Source organism: Solanum dulcamara, chromosome 10, assembly GCF_947179165.1.
Source record: "Solanum dulcamara chromosome 10, daSolDulc1.2, whole genome shotgun sequence".
NCBI classification, from domain to species: Eukaryota; Viridiplantae; Streptophyta; class Magnoliopsida; order Solanales; family Solanaceae; genus Solanum; species Solanum dulcamara.
Window position 1 is genome coordinate 43,916,999 of NC_077246.1, and position 16,505 is coordinate 43,933,503.

Genomic DNA, 16,505 nt, shown 5'->3' on the forward strand with positions numbered 1-16,505 from the left:
TGTGACGAAATATTCCGCCATTATATGTCATATCACAAAAAACACATTTGATTTTTGTGTTACTTCCCATGGCAATTCCATATGCCCAAGCTGGATCCTTTTTTTGTGCCATTAAGAAAATACAACTTACCACAAAGAAAAAATAGAATAATAATTCAGTCACACAAGTCAAATTGTCAAAACAATAATAGAGCAGTTGACAGATGGCATCAAAATTAATAAAGCAGTAATAGAGCAGCTGAGCAAAATTAAAAAAAAATAATAAAGCTGTTGGCCTGCTGCAGTGGGTTTTAAGTCAAAAATTGGCCATGAAAGTGGTCTATGGGCTCCACTTTTTGATAAATTCCCTTTATGCAGTTAATTAAACATCCAATAACCATTCTCCACTTCATATCACCAGCCCACTAGCCTAATAAAACAGCTTCAGCAGTATTAAAAAAAAATAAAGCAAGCAGCTGCAGTGTGTAATAAAGCAGCCCTTGTTTTGTGTAATAAAATCACTATAAAAAATTCAACCAAATTTTTCAGCTCAACAAATTAATTAATATTATATGATAAAATGATTTATGAGAAAAAGAAAATCATGATACAGATATAAAAAAACAGAGGATAGCTTAACAAAACAGAGGTCACTGAGAACCCAAATCAAAAAAAAAAGGGGCCAAACATACCAGCAGCTGCACAGAACTGCACTGCTGGCTGGATAGAAACAGAAAAAGAAGATGAGAAGAAGTGATGAAGAGAAAAAAAGAAGAACATCACAGCGGCAGAAGCTGAATAGAAATAAAAATAGAAGGAGAAAGAGAAGAAGAGAAGAAGAGAAGAAGAGAAGAAGAGAAGAAGAGAAGAAGAGAAGAAGAGAAGAAGAGAAGAAGAAGAGAAGAAAAACTAACCTGGTTGAAGTTTGAACTGACGAAGTCTCAAAGAAGTCACAGCAGCGAATAATTAATTTTAAGTTTACAGATTTGTTCTTTTAAAATAAACCCTAGTGCCGCTTTTAACAAATAAGCGCGCTTTTTTCTCGCTTTTACATGAAGCGCGCTTCTCGCTTCTTCCATGAAGCGCACGCTTTTCTGTTTTCGCTTCGCTTCACAGTATTGAAGCGCTAGTGCCTTGCCTCGCTTCGCTTCACGCTTAAAGCGAGCGCTTTAGCGCTTTTTCACAACACTGTGAGTGTGATCCTCAACCCCTACATTATGAAACAATGTAGGCACAATATGCGTTAGTACGTTTGAATGTACTAAGTATGTGGGTATGATATGTAATATAAATCATAGGATGGAATGATCAAAGAACATACATAATAAAAGGATAAGTAAAGTCACGAGCAAATCATAATGATCAAAGCATTTGAGAGACATAGTTGAAGTCATAATTGGACATAAAGAGCATATACATATGTGGGATAGGAACCATAACCGACAATAAGACCATGCGAGCTATAACATGGAATCTTGTTGTCTCCCTATACAATGAAGAAAAAGGGGAATCTACTTGCCAAGGTAGACTCTACTCCCCTAGGCGGGTCATGTACATACCAGTGTTGTGAAAAAGCGCCGAAGCACTCGCTTTAAGCGTGAATCGAAGCGAGGCGAGACATTAGCGCTTCAACACCGTGAAGCAAAGCGATTTCAGAAAAGCGTGCGCTTCATGGGAGAAGCGAGAAGCACGCTTCATCTAGAAGCGAGAAAAAAGCTCGCTTTTTTTGAAAAAGCGGCACTAGGGTTTTTTTTTAAAAAAAAATCTGTAAAACATATAATTAATTGTTCCAAGCTGCTGCAACTTCTTCTTCAACTTCGACAATTCAACGAGGTTAGTTTTTCTTCTTCTCTTCTTCTCTTTCTATTTCTATTTTTATTTCCATTCAGCAGTTCTGCCGTCTGCGCAACTGTTGCGATGTTCTTCTCTTCATCTCTTTTTCTTTTTCTATTTCTACGCAACTGCCGTCTGCGAAGAATTATTTTTTTCAAGTTTTATTCAGCAGTTTTGCCAATTTTTTTTTGAAGATAAAGCATATGCTCTGTTTTTTTTTTCCACATAGTCTGGCTGCTTTATTATTTTTTTTTAATTTTGCTGCAGCTGCTCTATTATTGTTTTGACAATTTGGCTTGTGTGACTGAATTATTATTCTATTTTTTCTTTGTAGTAAGTTGTATTTTCTTAATGGCACAAAAAAGAAATCCACCTTGGGCATCATTGCCATGGGACGTAACATAAAAATCAAATGTGTTTTTTGTGATATGACATATAATGGCGGAATATTTCGTCACAAAAAACATCTTATTGGTGGTTATAAGATGTTAAAGTGTGTCCAAAGGTCCCGAATAGTGTGAAGGAAGAAATAAAAGAGTATTTTACGAAAAAAAATGAATTTAAAACTCAAATGAATCTTGAAGCATCCATGGTTAATCTTGTTGATGATGATGAAGTTGAAGTGAATATGCCAATGGGGCATATTTTATTATCTATGCATATTTTATATTTTATATTTTTATACTAAATAGCGCTTTTTCTGAAAAAAGCATGCGCTTCGCTTCACGCTTCTTGCTTCTGTGAAGCGAGCCCTAGGCGGGTCATGTACATACACTATATGTGGATCCACTAGCTAAGGCATGAAGGCAACCTACGGTGTCATGTAGTTATGAGACAAGAGACTTTATATAAGGACCCCATAGGTCGAGCTTCCACCTCAAGTCATCATTCGGTGCTAAGTCACATCCCACGGAATACATAACATAGTAATCATACTTAACATATCATATACTTGTTCATAAACTTTATAATTTATAGAGTAGCTCATTCTCGTGTCATACTTGCAATGTGAATGCAAGCCTTTCAACATTACAATTTCATACTTGCATAATTCATGCCATTAAGTTCCTAGATCACCACATAAGGCCCAAAGTCATCTTTTTCATACCTTGCATGTAATTTATAACTTGAACATACTTGAAATACATGATCGTAATTCATACTTGAATTTAGAGTAAAACTCATATTCATAATCAATTTGGTTGAAAACCATGAGAATACTTGAAATCATTGAACTCCATAATCATACTCATGTATACCATAATTGAAAATAGCTTCATGCACGGGCATTCATAACTCAACTTGAAATCGTGTAATTTATGTAGAAATATACTTATAATGATCATTGATAATGATTAAAAACGTAATTGAAACAGCCCAACACAATTCATCATAATTAGAGTTTAAAGATAATGAAATTTCATGAGATTTTTGAGGAAAACCTTGGGACTCCATGGGTGAAAGGAACCCATGGATCAATCCCCACATACCTTGGTGAAATTGACTTAAGAATTGGAGAAGAAACCTTGATGAACTTGAAACCCTAGCCTGAATTTGTAGGAGAAGCTTGAGAGAGAATTTTGAGTCTTGCATTAGGGAAATTTGAAGAATGAATTGAATAGGGAGGGGAATTTGTAGAATTGAATATATATAGACTTTGAACTTGGCCATAAAAGTGTGTAGGTTCATTGAATCGAACATGGGAAAAGACATGAATACCCTTCATTAAAACTGAACTTGGGACTTATGGCATGGACTTACGAGTCGTAGAAATTGTGACGAGTCATCAAGACGACTCGTCCTGCAGGTCCTAAATTTCCTAAGTTTTGGGAGCCTCTGATCTTTGCTTACGAGTCGTGAGTTCTCAAATCTATGAATTGTAACTCTTTTTCATCCTACAAGTTCGCACTTGCAAACCTGCAAATACTGAGACTCAGAACTTTCACCACGAGTCGTCGTTATGACTCGTCATTGTGACTACCAGTTGTCGATTCGACTTGCCCTCCTTCCTTCCAGCCTTGGCCAATTTTCCACCTTAGTCCCACTTTTGCGAGTCGTTTTTACAACTCGTAATAGTCACTACAAGTCATAGATTGACTCGTAGACCTGGGATCATTCCAATTTCTCTTTAAATTTTTCTTTCGTTCGACTTTTCATCTTATGGGATCTTACACAACGTCAATACAGTCATTTCAACACTAAAATTAACAAATTCGGAGATGAATCAATTTCAGAGTCAAAAAGAAGGAATGTGGGACTAGCTCTGGAGATTTCGGAATTGTCTTCGTGAAAATGTCCTAAACACCACCCCGAACTTGTTTTCCAAAATGGGACTCAATGCGGGGCTCAGAACAACCCAAACATGATCATGTAATAAAATCACACTTTTAAGCTAAGGACTCAACAGGGACAACAACTATTACTGAGAAATTACCTAATAGAATGGGCGTTGGGATTAGACCACACTTTTACACTTTTAAGCTAAGGACTCGACGTTCCAGATTCAATAGCGCATTCAAAATTTTCATACGAGGTCATTTTAATAAAAAGTGGGTTCCACACCCAAGTGCTATTTTTAGCCAATTTCCACAATGGGCGTTGGGATTAGACCACAGGCCTCGAGAAGCGAATGAAGGGTTCTTCTAGACCAAACTCGACATTCCAGAACTAATTGCTCTAATAGAATTTTAATTTGAGCACGTTTTTCAAGAATGTGACCAAAGTCAACTGTAGGCCAAATTTCAAAGGTTAAAACCCCAAATGGCCCCTAACTCACGCTGACTGCCTCGATACTCGTCCCCCCATACTACTAGCCTAAGTTGGCCATTTTAGAGCTGATGGAACCGTCATAATTCCATTCTGAGGTCGTTTACCTGATGTTATGAACACAATCAATTTTTCAAGATATAAAAGCTCCAAAACAGGAAAACGAAGCTAAAGCCCAAACGAACAAGCAGGCGACCGAACAATCAGTGCCTGCAAGTTATAAATGACTTGAAGGTATTTTTAGACTAAAAGATGGAAGGAGTTCTTTTTTGAGCCATTTCTTATAGGTTAGGGGTATTCTTGAACCAAAAAATAGGTTGGGGGTATTTTTAAACTAAAAGGTGGAAGGAGGGTATTTATGAGCCTTTTCCCTTATTATTATTATGCTACATCTGATTCTTCAAATTCATTAGTACTGTGGTTTTTCTTACTTTGGTTATCTGTACTATTTTTAGTGTCAATATATCTCTTTCTTTAATTTTTTTTAATCATAGTTTCTTACTCTTGCAACTCATTCAGACCTGTTCTTTAAAATAATTTTCTTGAGCCGAGAGTCTATTGAAAACAACCTCTCTACCTCACAAAGGTAGGGTAAGGTGCGTGTTCACCCCACCCTCCCTAGACCCTACTTGTGGACTACACTTTCTTTAATTTTATTTTCATCATAGATTCTTACTCTTGCAACTCAATTAAACCTATTTTGTAAAATGATTTTTTTGAGCCGAGGGTCTATCGGAAGCAACCTCTCTACGCCACAAAGTTAGGGGTAAGGTGTGTATGCACCCCACCCTCCCTAGACCCCTTGTGGGACTATATTTTCTTTAATTTTTTTCATCATAGCTTCTACTCTTGCAACTCATTCAAACTTGTCTTGTCAAATGATTTTCTTGAGCCGAGGGTCTATCGAAAACAACCTCTCTAACCCACAAAGGTAGGGGTAAGGTGTGTGCACATCCCACCCTCCCTAGACCCTACCTGTGTGACTATACTAGGTATGTTGTTATATGAGCGTTTTGATATGCTTAATTGCGATGTATATAGTTCTTGTTTGCCTCAAAAGCGATCCTAAATGGCAGTTTTGTAGGCCTGGTTCGAGTGACATTGGTAAATTGGGCTATGCTTCTTTAACTGTCTGGAACATGAGGACGTGGAAAGCAATGGTATGTGATTATATGGGGTCCCGGTTGTATCAAAGTGCTGAATTTACAACACTATTTCTTTTCCTTTCTGCATGAGGATTCTCATACGTAGTCTTCTAACTTTATTGAAGACAGTCCTTCCTCTTGGTGAAGATCCACCTCCAATTACTTCAGTATGCTTCAATCACAATGGAAAACTTTTAGCTGCTGCAGCTACTGATGGAATGATACACATGTTTGGTATCCTTGTCTGAACTAGTGAACATAGTCTGGAGCCGTCCTTTCTTATACCTTGCATTAGAAACTTTTAAATTTATTTCCCATATTCTGTGTAAAATAGTCTGTAGCCGTCCTCTCTTATACCTTGCATTAGAAACTTTTAAATTTATTTCCCATACGGGAAAAGACCTAAAATGCTCTTGAACTATTGAAAATGATACAAAAATGCCCTTTATTCATCTATTGGGCCTAAAATGCCCTCGATATCTACCTTTAGGTTCAAAATTGACCTTTTCTTTAACAGAAAAGGGCATTTTAGGCCCAATAAATAGATGAGAACATTTTTGTACCATTTTCAATAGTTCGAGGGCATTTTAGGCCATTTTAACAGAATTTTAATTAAATAATTTGAATAATTTTTTTAAACACATGGCAGACATCTATTAGTTACAATTTAATTATTTAAAATTTATTTAACAGAATTTTTATTAATTAATTTGAATAATTTTTTTAAACATGTGGTGGCCATCTATTGGTTACAATTTAATTATTTAAAAATTAAAATTTATTTAAAAGAATTTTAATTAAATAATTTGAATAATTTTTTTAAACACGTGGCGACCATCTATTGGTTACAATTTAATTATTTAAAGATTAAAATTTATTTAACAGAATTTTAATTAAATAATTCTTTTAAATACGTGGTGGCTATCATTTAAAATTAATTATAAATTAAAATTTATTTAAAAGAATTTTAATTACGGAAAAGGGCCTAAAATGCCCTTGAATTATTGAAAATGGTACAAAAATGCCCCTCATCCATCTATTGGCCTAAAATGCCCCTTTTCGTTAAAGAAAAGTCATTTTTGGACCTAAAGGTGGATGTCAAGAGCATTTTAGGCCCAATAGATGGACGAGGGGCATTTTTGTACCATTTCCAATAGTTCGAGGACATTTTAGGCCCTTTTCCGTTTCCCATATTGTGTCTATTTCTCTCTCTCTCTGGTTGTGAGTAATGGTATTTGAGAGTGAATCTGTGCAGTTAGGAGATGCTCTCATAACTTTTCTGGCCTGCATAGTCAGCAGAACCTTAACAGGTGATAGATATGTCTGCTGGCTTGCAGATTACTGGATGGCCAGCACATGATTCTGCAATTAGCTCTGTGCTGTTTGGTTCTGATGAGACGAGCATTTTCACTTTGGGTATAGATGGAAAGGCAAGTTATTTAGCAGTTATCAAATTCACTTTATTTTTCTTTTCATGCATTTGAGTGCTTCTCCATATATTCAAGGTTATCACCTTGCTGAAAGTTTTACTTTGTTAGCTGCATTGTGAAGAATCTGACTCAGTAGCATGTGAAACAGATATTTGAGTGGAGTTTGCAGAATCAAGGCGAAGTACTTTGGTCAAGAGATTGCAGCAGGTATGTGGGATTGTTTAATCCTTTAGTTCTTGTATTTCATTCTTGTCTGAAAATTCCAGTTAAGTAGAAAGATTCTTTTAGCCCTAGTCTCATGCATGTGCATCTCACATGGTGTTTAGCCAAAAAAATTAATAGGGGTGGGCATAAATACCGAAAAATCGAAATACCGAACTGAATCGAACTATTTCGGTTTTTCGGTTCGGTTTTGTTTTTTTTTATTTTATAATTTTGATATTTCGTTCGGTTTTCAGTTTTTGGGTTACGTAATTCGGTGTTTCGGTTTAAACCAAAATTTATAATATACTTCTACTTTTTTATAATCGTTATACATATATAATATATATACACAACCCATATAATTAAAATATACACAAACCAACAGCCCAAGGCCCAAGCCCACTTTACTCTATTAACCTAAATTACTCTTTCACTTTCTATTTTCTAATTGACCGCACTCACTGTCTCTACTCCACTAGTATCTTCCGACTTCCGGAGTTCACTTCTGACTATTTTGTTCTTTCACTCCAACTCTCCAAGTCTCAACAGGCGAGAATCAGCGACCAGCGAGGCAGCTGCAAAGCAGTGGCGGCCGGCGAAGTCAGCGGTGAATCAGGGTTTTGGTGCACATCATCCAAAAACCGAAATTATTAAACCGAAACTGAACCGAACCGAATTTACAAAAATCAAACCGAACCGAACTAATTTGGTTCGGTTTTCGGTGCACATAATCCGAAAACCTAAAATCGAAAAAACTGAAATAAAAAAACCGAAACCGAACCGAATTACCGAACGCCCACCCCCAAAAAATTATCATTTATCATTATTGAAAAAGTATAAATATGGTATTTGTCACAATACAAATTCATGAGCCATGATAGGCACCAGCGAACCTGATAGGCGAACCCCAAGCATTTGATAGCAACAAACTCATATTCAAAATGATAGTATAAGCTATAAAGATGTCTCCAAGTATCATAGATAATAGTGGAAGAAAAATATACGTAATAACGCCAAGGAGTGCCTATCCCGCCCCAACAATAAGTCAAGGAGAAGCTACATACTTTGAAGTACACTGTTTGGGTCGTAGCCCGAAAGTAAAGAAACATAATATAAATAGCTTGAAGTGCCACCATAACATATGTGGTTACTTCACCACAGCTGAAGCTTCATAACTGCTTCAAACAAGATCAAAACCTGGACAACAACTACACTAGACAAAGGATCTGCATAGAGTAGGAAACAATAAGAAGGGTGAGCCAAAGCTCATCAAGATCACTAACCCGTGCTCCCTGTCATACCCCATAGAGAAAGTCTCTGAAAATATATGCATGTTATGAACAGGTACCACACACATCATATTAATGCAAGTATAAATGAAATAGCAACAAGTACACATGTAACATCTCATAGTCTCTGTTTCATGGTGTCACTATGCATAGCAAGAGAACGACCATATCACACAACCTACCTGTGTTGAACTACACATCTTAATAGATTGTCCATAATCTACAATATCGCATAGTTTCATATCATGCCCAACCATCAGTGTGTTTTAGTAGCAGACTACTGTGGTGGCAACCGAACTGTGCGTCTAAGTATACCGTCCACAACTGATATGATGCTTACGCCATCTCAACTCATTAAACTAATGCACATAAGATAAATTGTGCGATATGATAATATCAACTTATGTAAATGAAGTCATGCTATAAATCTCAGCACGTTTAGAAATGACATATATCTTGGCATGCTACCTGATTTGGGCAACTAGTATGCTATGCTCAATTTTTCATGCAAGATATAGAACATTCTTTAAACTCAACTGTGAAAGAGAGATACCTCGATATATAACATACAAGCTAAGTAACCGTATACATATCTTTGTATGCACTCGCCCTCAACATACTAGGTAATTTAAAGTAGTTATGTATATTCTAAATAATGACTTTAGGAAAGAAAAGCATTCTAGAGGTTAAAAGTCTCACTTGCCTTTAAATGGTAAACCATTTCCTCACTCGAAATGTTTAAATCCACTAAGATGACCTCCGAAGGCCTCAATCTGTGCAAGATATTGAATTGCGCGTTCAAATTTGGCACACTATTTCCATAATTTTGGATGAGTCAGACAATTAAAGGTCAACAAAAAACTCAACCTCTGACCAAACTAGTCAAAATCCAAAACAAATTATAGAATCAGCTTACCATTAGATCAAATTTCATTTATGTAATAAAATTTCAATCTTTACTTGGATTGCTAGGTTGAATCCCATTTGTTTTTTATTTTTAAAACTAGAAAAAAAATCTCATGTCAATACAAAAAACAAGTATAATTATCTTAATGCCTTAGGTCGAAATCACTCCATTGATTGAACCCCCCATAAGTTCGTCCTTATCCGAAAAAGCAAAACTAATCATTGTTTATATTTATACTTGAACTATCCTAAAACGCTATCACACTTCTCCACGGTGATTGTGATAATTAACCGAACTACCCGTAAGTGTGATTGTGGTCAGCTTGAACGTAGTGCTGGCTTCTAAATTTTCCAATGTGCGGTTGCAATCTACTTATGTATTGCGTGATCAAACTCTTCCCACACCGTGTGATTGGGCCTGGTGAGAATGATCACAACTTTGTTGAAGATACATCTAAGGAACAGGTTGAACAACATTGTCCAACTGATAGGAGTCCTGACGACTGTCAAAGACCTACTAAAAGAGTTAAGTTATAGTAGGACTTACTGTTGGATAAGTTAGAGTCAGATTATGACTAGGCTACTGCTATGAAAGTGTAGTAGTTAATTTGTAATTAATTTCATTGTATTTGTGTTGTAGTATAACTCTAAGTTTAGTTAGCCTAGGACTCTACAACTCACTCCTATATAAAGTAAGCTTGTACTCATTTATTATCATCAATACAACCTTGATTTCTCTCATTCTTTTGCTGAGAATTTTACATGGTATCATAGCATTAAAGCTCTTCCGCTATTTAAAGTATTGAATCAAAATCAAAATCCCACGTCCAAATTGCAATGGCTCCATCCACCAATACACTATCCACCTCTTCTCTTCATCACCTCATTGCTTCTTGTTCCATTAAATTTAAGCCAACAAATTATCTTATATGGAGGACACAAAGGATGCAGTTGATTCTAGTGATGAGACTAACCTATCTCATCACAACGATTGAACCAACTCAGAGTACCTGTTCCATTGGATGTTCCACTGGAAAGACTGTTGAGAAAACTGTAGCTATTGAGAAGGATGCAAAAGACAGTGGTAGCATTGACGACTGGGAGGAGAAAGATGTGGTGCTAAAGAGTTGGATCTCAGGCACCTTGACAGAAGAAAGCATGTACCTGATTGTGGGCTGCTCAACTGCCAAGGAGATGTGGGAATGCTTGGAAAAACATTATCTTGAAGCAACAAAAGATAAGGAGTTTCAGCTTAAACAACAACTACAAAGTATTAAGCTAGGAACAAAAAGGATTGATGAATACATTAAGGAATTCAAGGGTATATGTGATGGTCTTGCAGCCATTCACAAACTTGTGGATAAAGATAGCAAAGTAATTAACTTTGCTAGAGGTTTAGGTCTCAAGTACAAGACCTTCAGGACTGTTATGCTAGGTAAGGCACCATATCCCACTCTTAATCAATTTATTAATGCTCTCAGGGGTTTTGATATGAGGGAGGATGAAGAAGAAGTGCCACCACATAATCATAACATGGCATCCTCTGCCCAAAGTAGCAGGGGAAGAGGAAACAACAACTTCAACTCCAAAGGAAGAAGCTTCAAGCTTGTTGGACAATGAACAGGTTCTCAGAAACACCAGAATGGAACAGGTTCTTCAAACAAGGAAAGGAATAACGCTAAGTCTTGTCAAATTTGTGGTAGGAATAACCATATTAAGTATTTTTACAGGTGGGACTACTCGTACCAATCCGCTGATGAACTACCACAAGCATTGACTGGTGTCAATTTGCAGAATAGATCTGCCACTGATGATACCTTGTATGTGGACTCAGGAGCCAGTAGTCATATGACAAATAATTTAGGTATTCTGTCTGATCTTAAAAACTACAATGGATCTGATAAAATCATTGTTGGCAATGGATCACAACTAGACATAACACATGTTGGGAATACAACTAAATCAGGTCAAATTACAGGAGGTTCTTGTAGTTCCTAAGATTACTAAGAATCTACTCTCAGTTAGTAAGATTGCAAAGGATAATTGTTGCACTCTTGAAATTGATGAAACTGATTTTGTTGTAAAGTACAAGAATACAAGGACACTACTAGCCAAGGGATCCAAGAGAAATGGACTATATGCTTTGGAAGACAACAACATTCATGTTTTGACTGCTAAACCTGATCGAAACACGTCAGACAACATGTGGAAGACTGGATTAGGGCACCCTAGTTTGAAGTCTTAAAAGTTTTTGAGTAGCAATAGTTGCATAAAGGTTAGTAGTTGGAATAAAATTCATGTTGTCTGTTCTAGTTGTCAGTTGGGAAAAAGTTGTAAACTTTCATTTAGTTTGAGGAATAAAATTGAGAAGGAACCTTTATTGAAAATACATTGTGATCTGTGGGGACCTTCTCCTGTTGAATCTTCGCAGCATATGAAATATTATGTTGTGTTTGTAGATAACCACACATGGTATACTTGGCTTTATCCACTAAAAAAGAAGTGTGAATTTTTTGAAATATTTGTAAAATTTCAGAAAATGGTGGAAAAATAGTTTTCTAATGAGATTAAGATATTCTAGTGTGATGGAGGTGGTGAATTCTTCAAAGAAGATTTCATTAAACATTTCTAAGATTGTGGTATTGTCAAGCATATTTCATGTCCCAACATACCTGAACAAAATGGAGTTTCAGAAAGAAAACATAGGCATATTGTTGAGACTGGTTTGACTCTTTTACTCCATGGTAATCTTCCTTTGTTTCTATGGGTTGAGGCTTTTCTCACCGCAGTGTTCCTCATCAATAGACTGTCCTCCTCAGTCTTAAAAGATGGTGACTCCATTTGTCAAGTTACATGGTGAGTAACCTGATTACAACAGCTTAAAGGTGTTTGGTTGTAGGCTTTTTCCACATATCAAGGGCAGTAACAAGTTCAGTCCAAAGACTTATCTGTATGTGTTTATAGGATACAATAGTTTGCACAAAGGTTATAGATGTTATCATCCTTTAACAAGGAGGGTATATGTGTCCAGACATGTCATCTTTGATGAGAAGACATTACCCTTTGTGTCTCCAAAACAATCCCAGACTGACATCGATGTCTCACCTCATTTTGCTACTTTTGTTGAATTTTTTCCTAAAGTGCAGGCACCAGTTCCTACTATAGGGGAAGTGCAGGTTGATCCAACTAAACAGGTTGCTGATCACATTACAACATCTATACCTTTTATTGATGATGGTATGGAACAGGTCGAAAGTGCTGTTTCTGATTCACATACTGCTGGTGATGGTGTTACTGATCACATTGTAGCATCTGTATTTGATGATGATGCTAGTGCTACTGACTTCTCAAATGTAGGATCCGATGATGGTGATGCAGGATCAGATGATGGTAGTATGGAACAGGTTGAAATTGTTGGTTCACCACTTTCTGAACCTGTACTTGTGATCAGTCCACCTAGACTAGGGATACATCTAGAAGTTGATCTTTCAAAGTGGAATATGACTGCACCTCCTACACCGTTTGCACCATAAGGGCATTACATGATCACCGGAAACAAGGCAAAGGAACATCTTCTATCACTTGTTGCTAACAACAAAGAAGATATTTTGAAGGAACCAAAGACTGCTAAAGAAGCACTCAAGTCCCCGCATTGGCGTGCAGCTATGTAGGAGGAAATTCGTGCTTTGCATAACAACAAGACATGGATATTGGTGCCCAAATCTGCTGGTATAAACTTAGTTGGTTTTGAATGGGTGTTTAAGACTAAGTTGAAGGCAAATGGGACTGTAGACAGATACAAAGCCAGGCTTGTTGCCAGGGGTTTCTCACAACTTGAAGGGATAGATTTTGAAGAAACAGTTAGCCCTGTGGTTAAGGCAACAACTACTAGGGTGGTCTATCTGTTGGTGTTAGCTCTAAGTGGAGGATCAGGCAATTAGATGTCAAAAATGCATTTCTACATGGTTTCTTGCAAGAGGAGGTATACATGAGTCAACCTCTTGGTTTTATTGATCCAAGGTATCCTCAACATGTTTGTTTATTGAAGAAGGCACTGTATGGTCTTAAACAGGCACCAAGAGCCTGGTTTGATAGGTTTAGCATGCATCTATTACATCTTGGGTTCCTTGGTAGTAAGGCAGATCCTTCCTTGTTTACTTTACAAACTCACAAAGGTACCATTTTCCTCTTGTTATATGTAGATGACATTATTATAACAGGAAGTAATCCATCACATGTCTCAGAGTTGGTTCTACAACTTGGAAAGGAATTTGCTATGAAAGATCTTGGTCCTCTACACTTCTTTCTAGGAGTAGAGGTCAAGTATTTTGCAGGAGGAATTCACTTGAGTCAGAGTAAGTATGCTGCTGAGTTACTGGATAAGACTGATATGACTTTGACAAAGGCTATTGCTACTCCTTTGGCTCAAAAGCATGGTTTACATGAAGCAGTGTGAAGTTTTGTAGATGCCTCTCTATACAGAATGATAGTAGGGAGTCTTCAGTATTTGACACTCACACGGCCTGATATCACTCATGCAATAAATCTAGCAAGTCAGTTTATGCAAAGTCCCAATACTGAACATCTTTAAGGAGTCAAAAGGATTCCAAGGTACATCAAAGGCAGTCTACACTTAGGAATCAAAATTATTTCACAATCACCTTGTAGGTTGCATGTATATTCCGATGCTGATTGGGGAGGTTGCACCACTACTAGGAGATCAACTATAGGCTATAGCATCTACCTAGGTGCAAATTGTATTTCTTGGACTTCCAAGAAACAGACCACAGTAGCAAGATCAAGTGTTGAAGCCCAGTATAGAGCACTAGCCTCCACTGCAACAGAGATGACATGGATCACATATTTACTTCATGATCTTGGGGTGTATCTCAAGTCCATTCCTACACTATATTGTGATAACTTGAGTGCCTTGTACATGACAGTCAATCCAATTATGCATGCTAGAACCAAACATGTTGAGATAGACTATCACTTTGTTCGAGAAAAGGTGGTCAGAGGTCAACTTCTTACTCAGTTTTCTTACTCAGTTTGTGAGGTCTAAGGATCAACTAGCTGACATTCATACAAAAGCATTGATAAAGCAAGTTTTTGCTGGTTTTCGAAGCAAGCTAGGAGTAATTGTTCCACCACTCACTAGCTTGAGGGGAAGTGTTAAAGATACATCTAAGGAACAGGTTGAACAACATGGTCCAACTGATAAGAGTCCTGACGACTGTCAAAGACCTACTAAAAGAATTAAGTTATAGTAGGACTCATTGTTGGATAAGTTAGAGTCAGATTATGACTAGGCTACTGCTATGAACGTGTAGTAGTTAATTTGTAATTAATTTCATTGTATTTGTGTTGTAGTATAACTCTAAGTTTAGTGTCCTTTTTTAGAAGAGGTTCATTCGCAAGGAAAAGTATGGCTTAATATCTTGATGACAACACTGAAGCGCACATTAAGCGAGGCGAAGCGCTCAACATATTTTGAGTCTCACTTCAGGGCTTAAGCGTGCTTTAGGCACGCCTTTGATAACACTGCAAAAAACAAGTATAATCATCTTAGGTTGTTAAACAATCATTACCTTAATGCTTTAGGTCGAGATCACTCTATTGGTTGATCCGCCACAAGCTCTTCCTTTTCCAAAATGGCACAAGCCAATCAATGTTCATATGTATGCTTGAAATGTTCTTCGGTGCTACCACACTCCTCCACACCAATCGTGATGATTAATTGAACTGTCCTTAAGCATGATTGAGGTCAACTTACGCGATAACGCAGGCTTCTAAACTTTCCAATGTGTGATTGCAATCAGCTTGCGCTGACCAAACTCTTCCCACAATGTGTGATTGGGCCTGGTGTAGAATGATCGTGGCTGCACCAAATAAAACTTTTGATTTTTAGGTTCTGACATGTCCAAAACTAAGGGTGTTCATGGTTCGATTTGGGTCGGTTATTGATTAAAATCATAACCAAATCAATTTAATTGGTTTTTAAATGTCTAAAACCGTAACCAAACCAAGTAAAATAATAACCACCGGTTTGGTTATTGTCGGTTTTGTTCGGTTTGGTTTGGTTATTCGGTTTATGACTAGCCGGGACAATTCAAATATTCTCTCCCTACATTCTTCAAATTTCTTATGAATCTCTTTTTTCCTCATGACCCACAAGGGCGAACGTTGCTGCATATTGAGGGAAAGACATGCTGATCGCAAATCAGGTGGACCAAACTTGCAATGCAGTTTAAATTTAAAAGAACAAGTCAAACAGAGGTTCCAAAATACAAACAACTTTGTCAATTAAAATGAAAAAATTACATATTTAAACTAAACTAACTAGAGAATCCATAATATAATCAAAAGTTGGGCTTGGATTGTTGGACTTGGACATATGCTGCTTAGTGCTTACGACTTATTAGAATTTAGAGTTGGGCTTGGATTGTTGGACTTGGACATATTCTTTTAAGACATGGGCCTTAAAAATAAGTAGATCAAAATTAAATTAATAATTTAAAGGTATAAAATATCTTTAATTATTTATGAAAAGCTAATATTATACATATAAATAATTATAAATTTTATGTTTATAATTATCGGTTTGGTTCGGTTATTTATTCGGTTATTTTTTACTATAACCATAACCAAACCAAATATTATCGGTTTTTCAAATTTAAAACCAAACCAAATGTCGGTTTTTTTATTCGGTTTGGTTAAATTTTTAGTTTGGTTTTGGTTTTAACCAAAACTGTGAACAGCCCTATCCAAAACCACCCGAACTCCCAAGTCACTTTTCAAATCAACCTCGCAAGTAATAATTTGTAATACGAAATTATACATATGCATGAAACTACATTTGCAATACATATACAAAACAAATAAGGGTTGGGTTATATTTTTGTCCGCTCAAACTCTTGTTCGAGTATACTTCAGCTATCAAATAGGTATGGGTA

At 36.7% G+C, this 16,505-nt stretch overlaps 1 protein-coding gene across 3 annotated transcripts in view; it reads left to right on the plus strand.

The window, feature by feature from the left end:
* LOC129870521 (uncharacterized) overlaps positions 1-16,505 on the plus strand; it is a 54,286-nt gene that overhangs the window by 27,655 nt on the left and 10,126 nt on the right. For all 3 annotated transcript variants that reach the window (XM_055945334.1, XM_055945333.1, XM_055945335.1), the window contains exons 10-13: positions 5,663-5,738; positions 5,849-5,957; positions 7,041-7,153; positions 7,302-7,360. In XM_055945334.1, the coding sequence (XP_055801309.1) occupies positions 5,663-5,738; positions 5,849-5,957; positions 7,041-7,153; positions 7,302-7,360 (357 nt within the window). The remainder of the gene's footprint in view (positions 1-5,662; positions 5,739-5,848; positions 5,958-7,040; positions 7,154-7,301; positions 7,361-16,505) is intronic.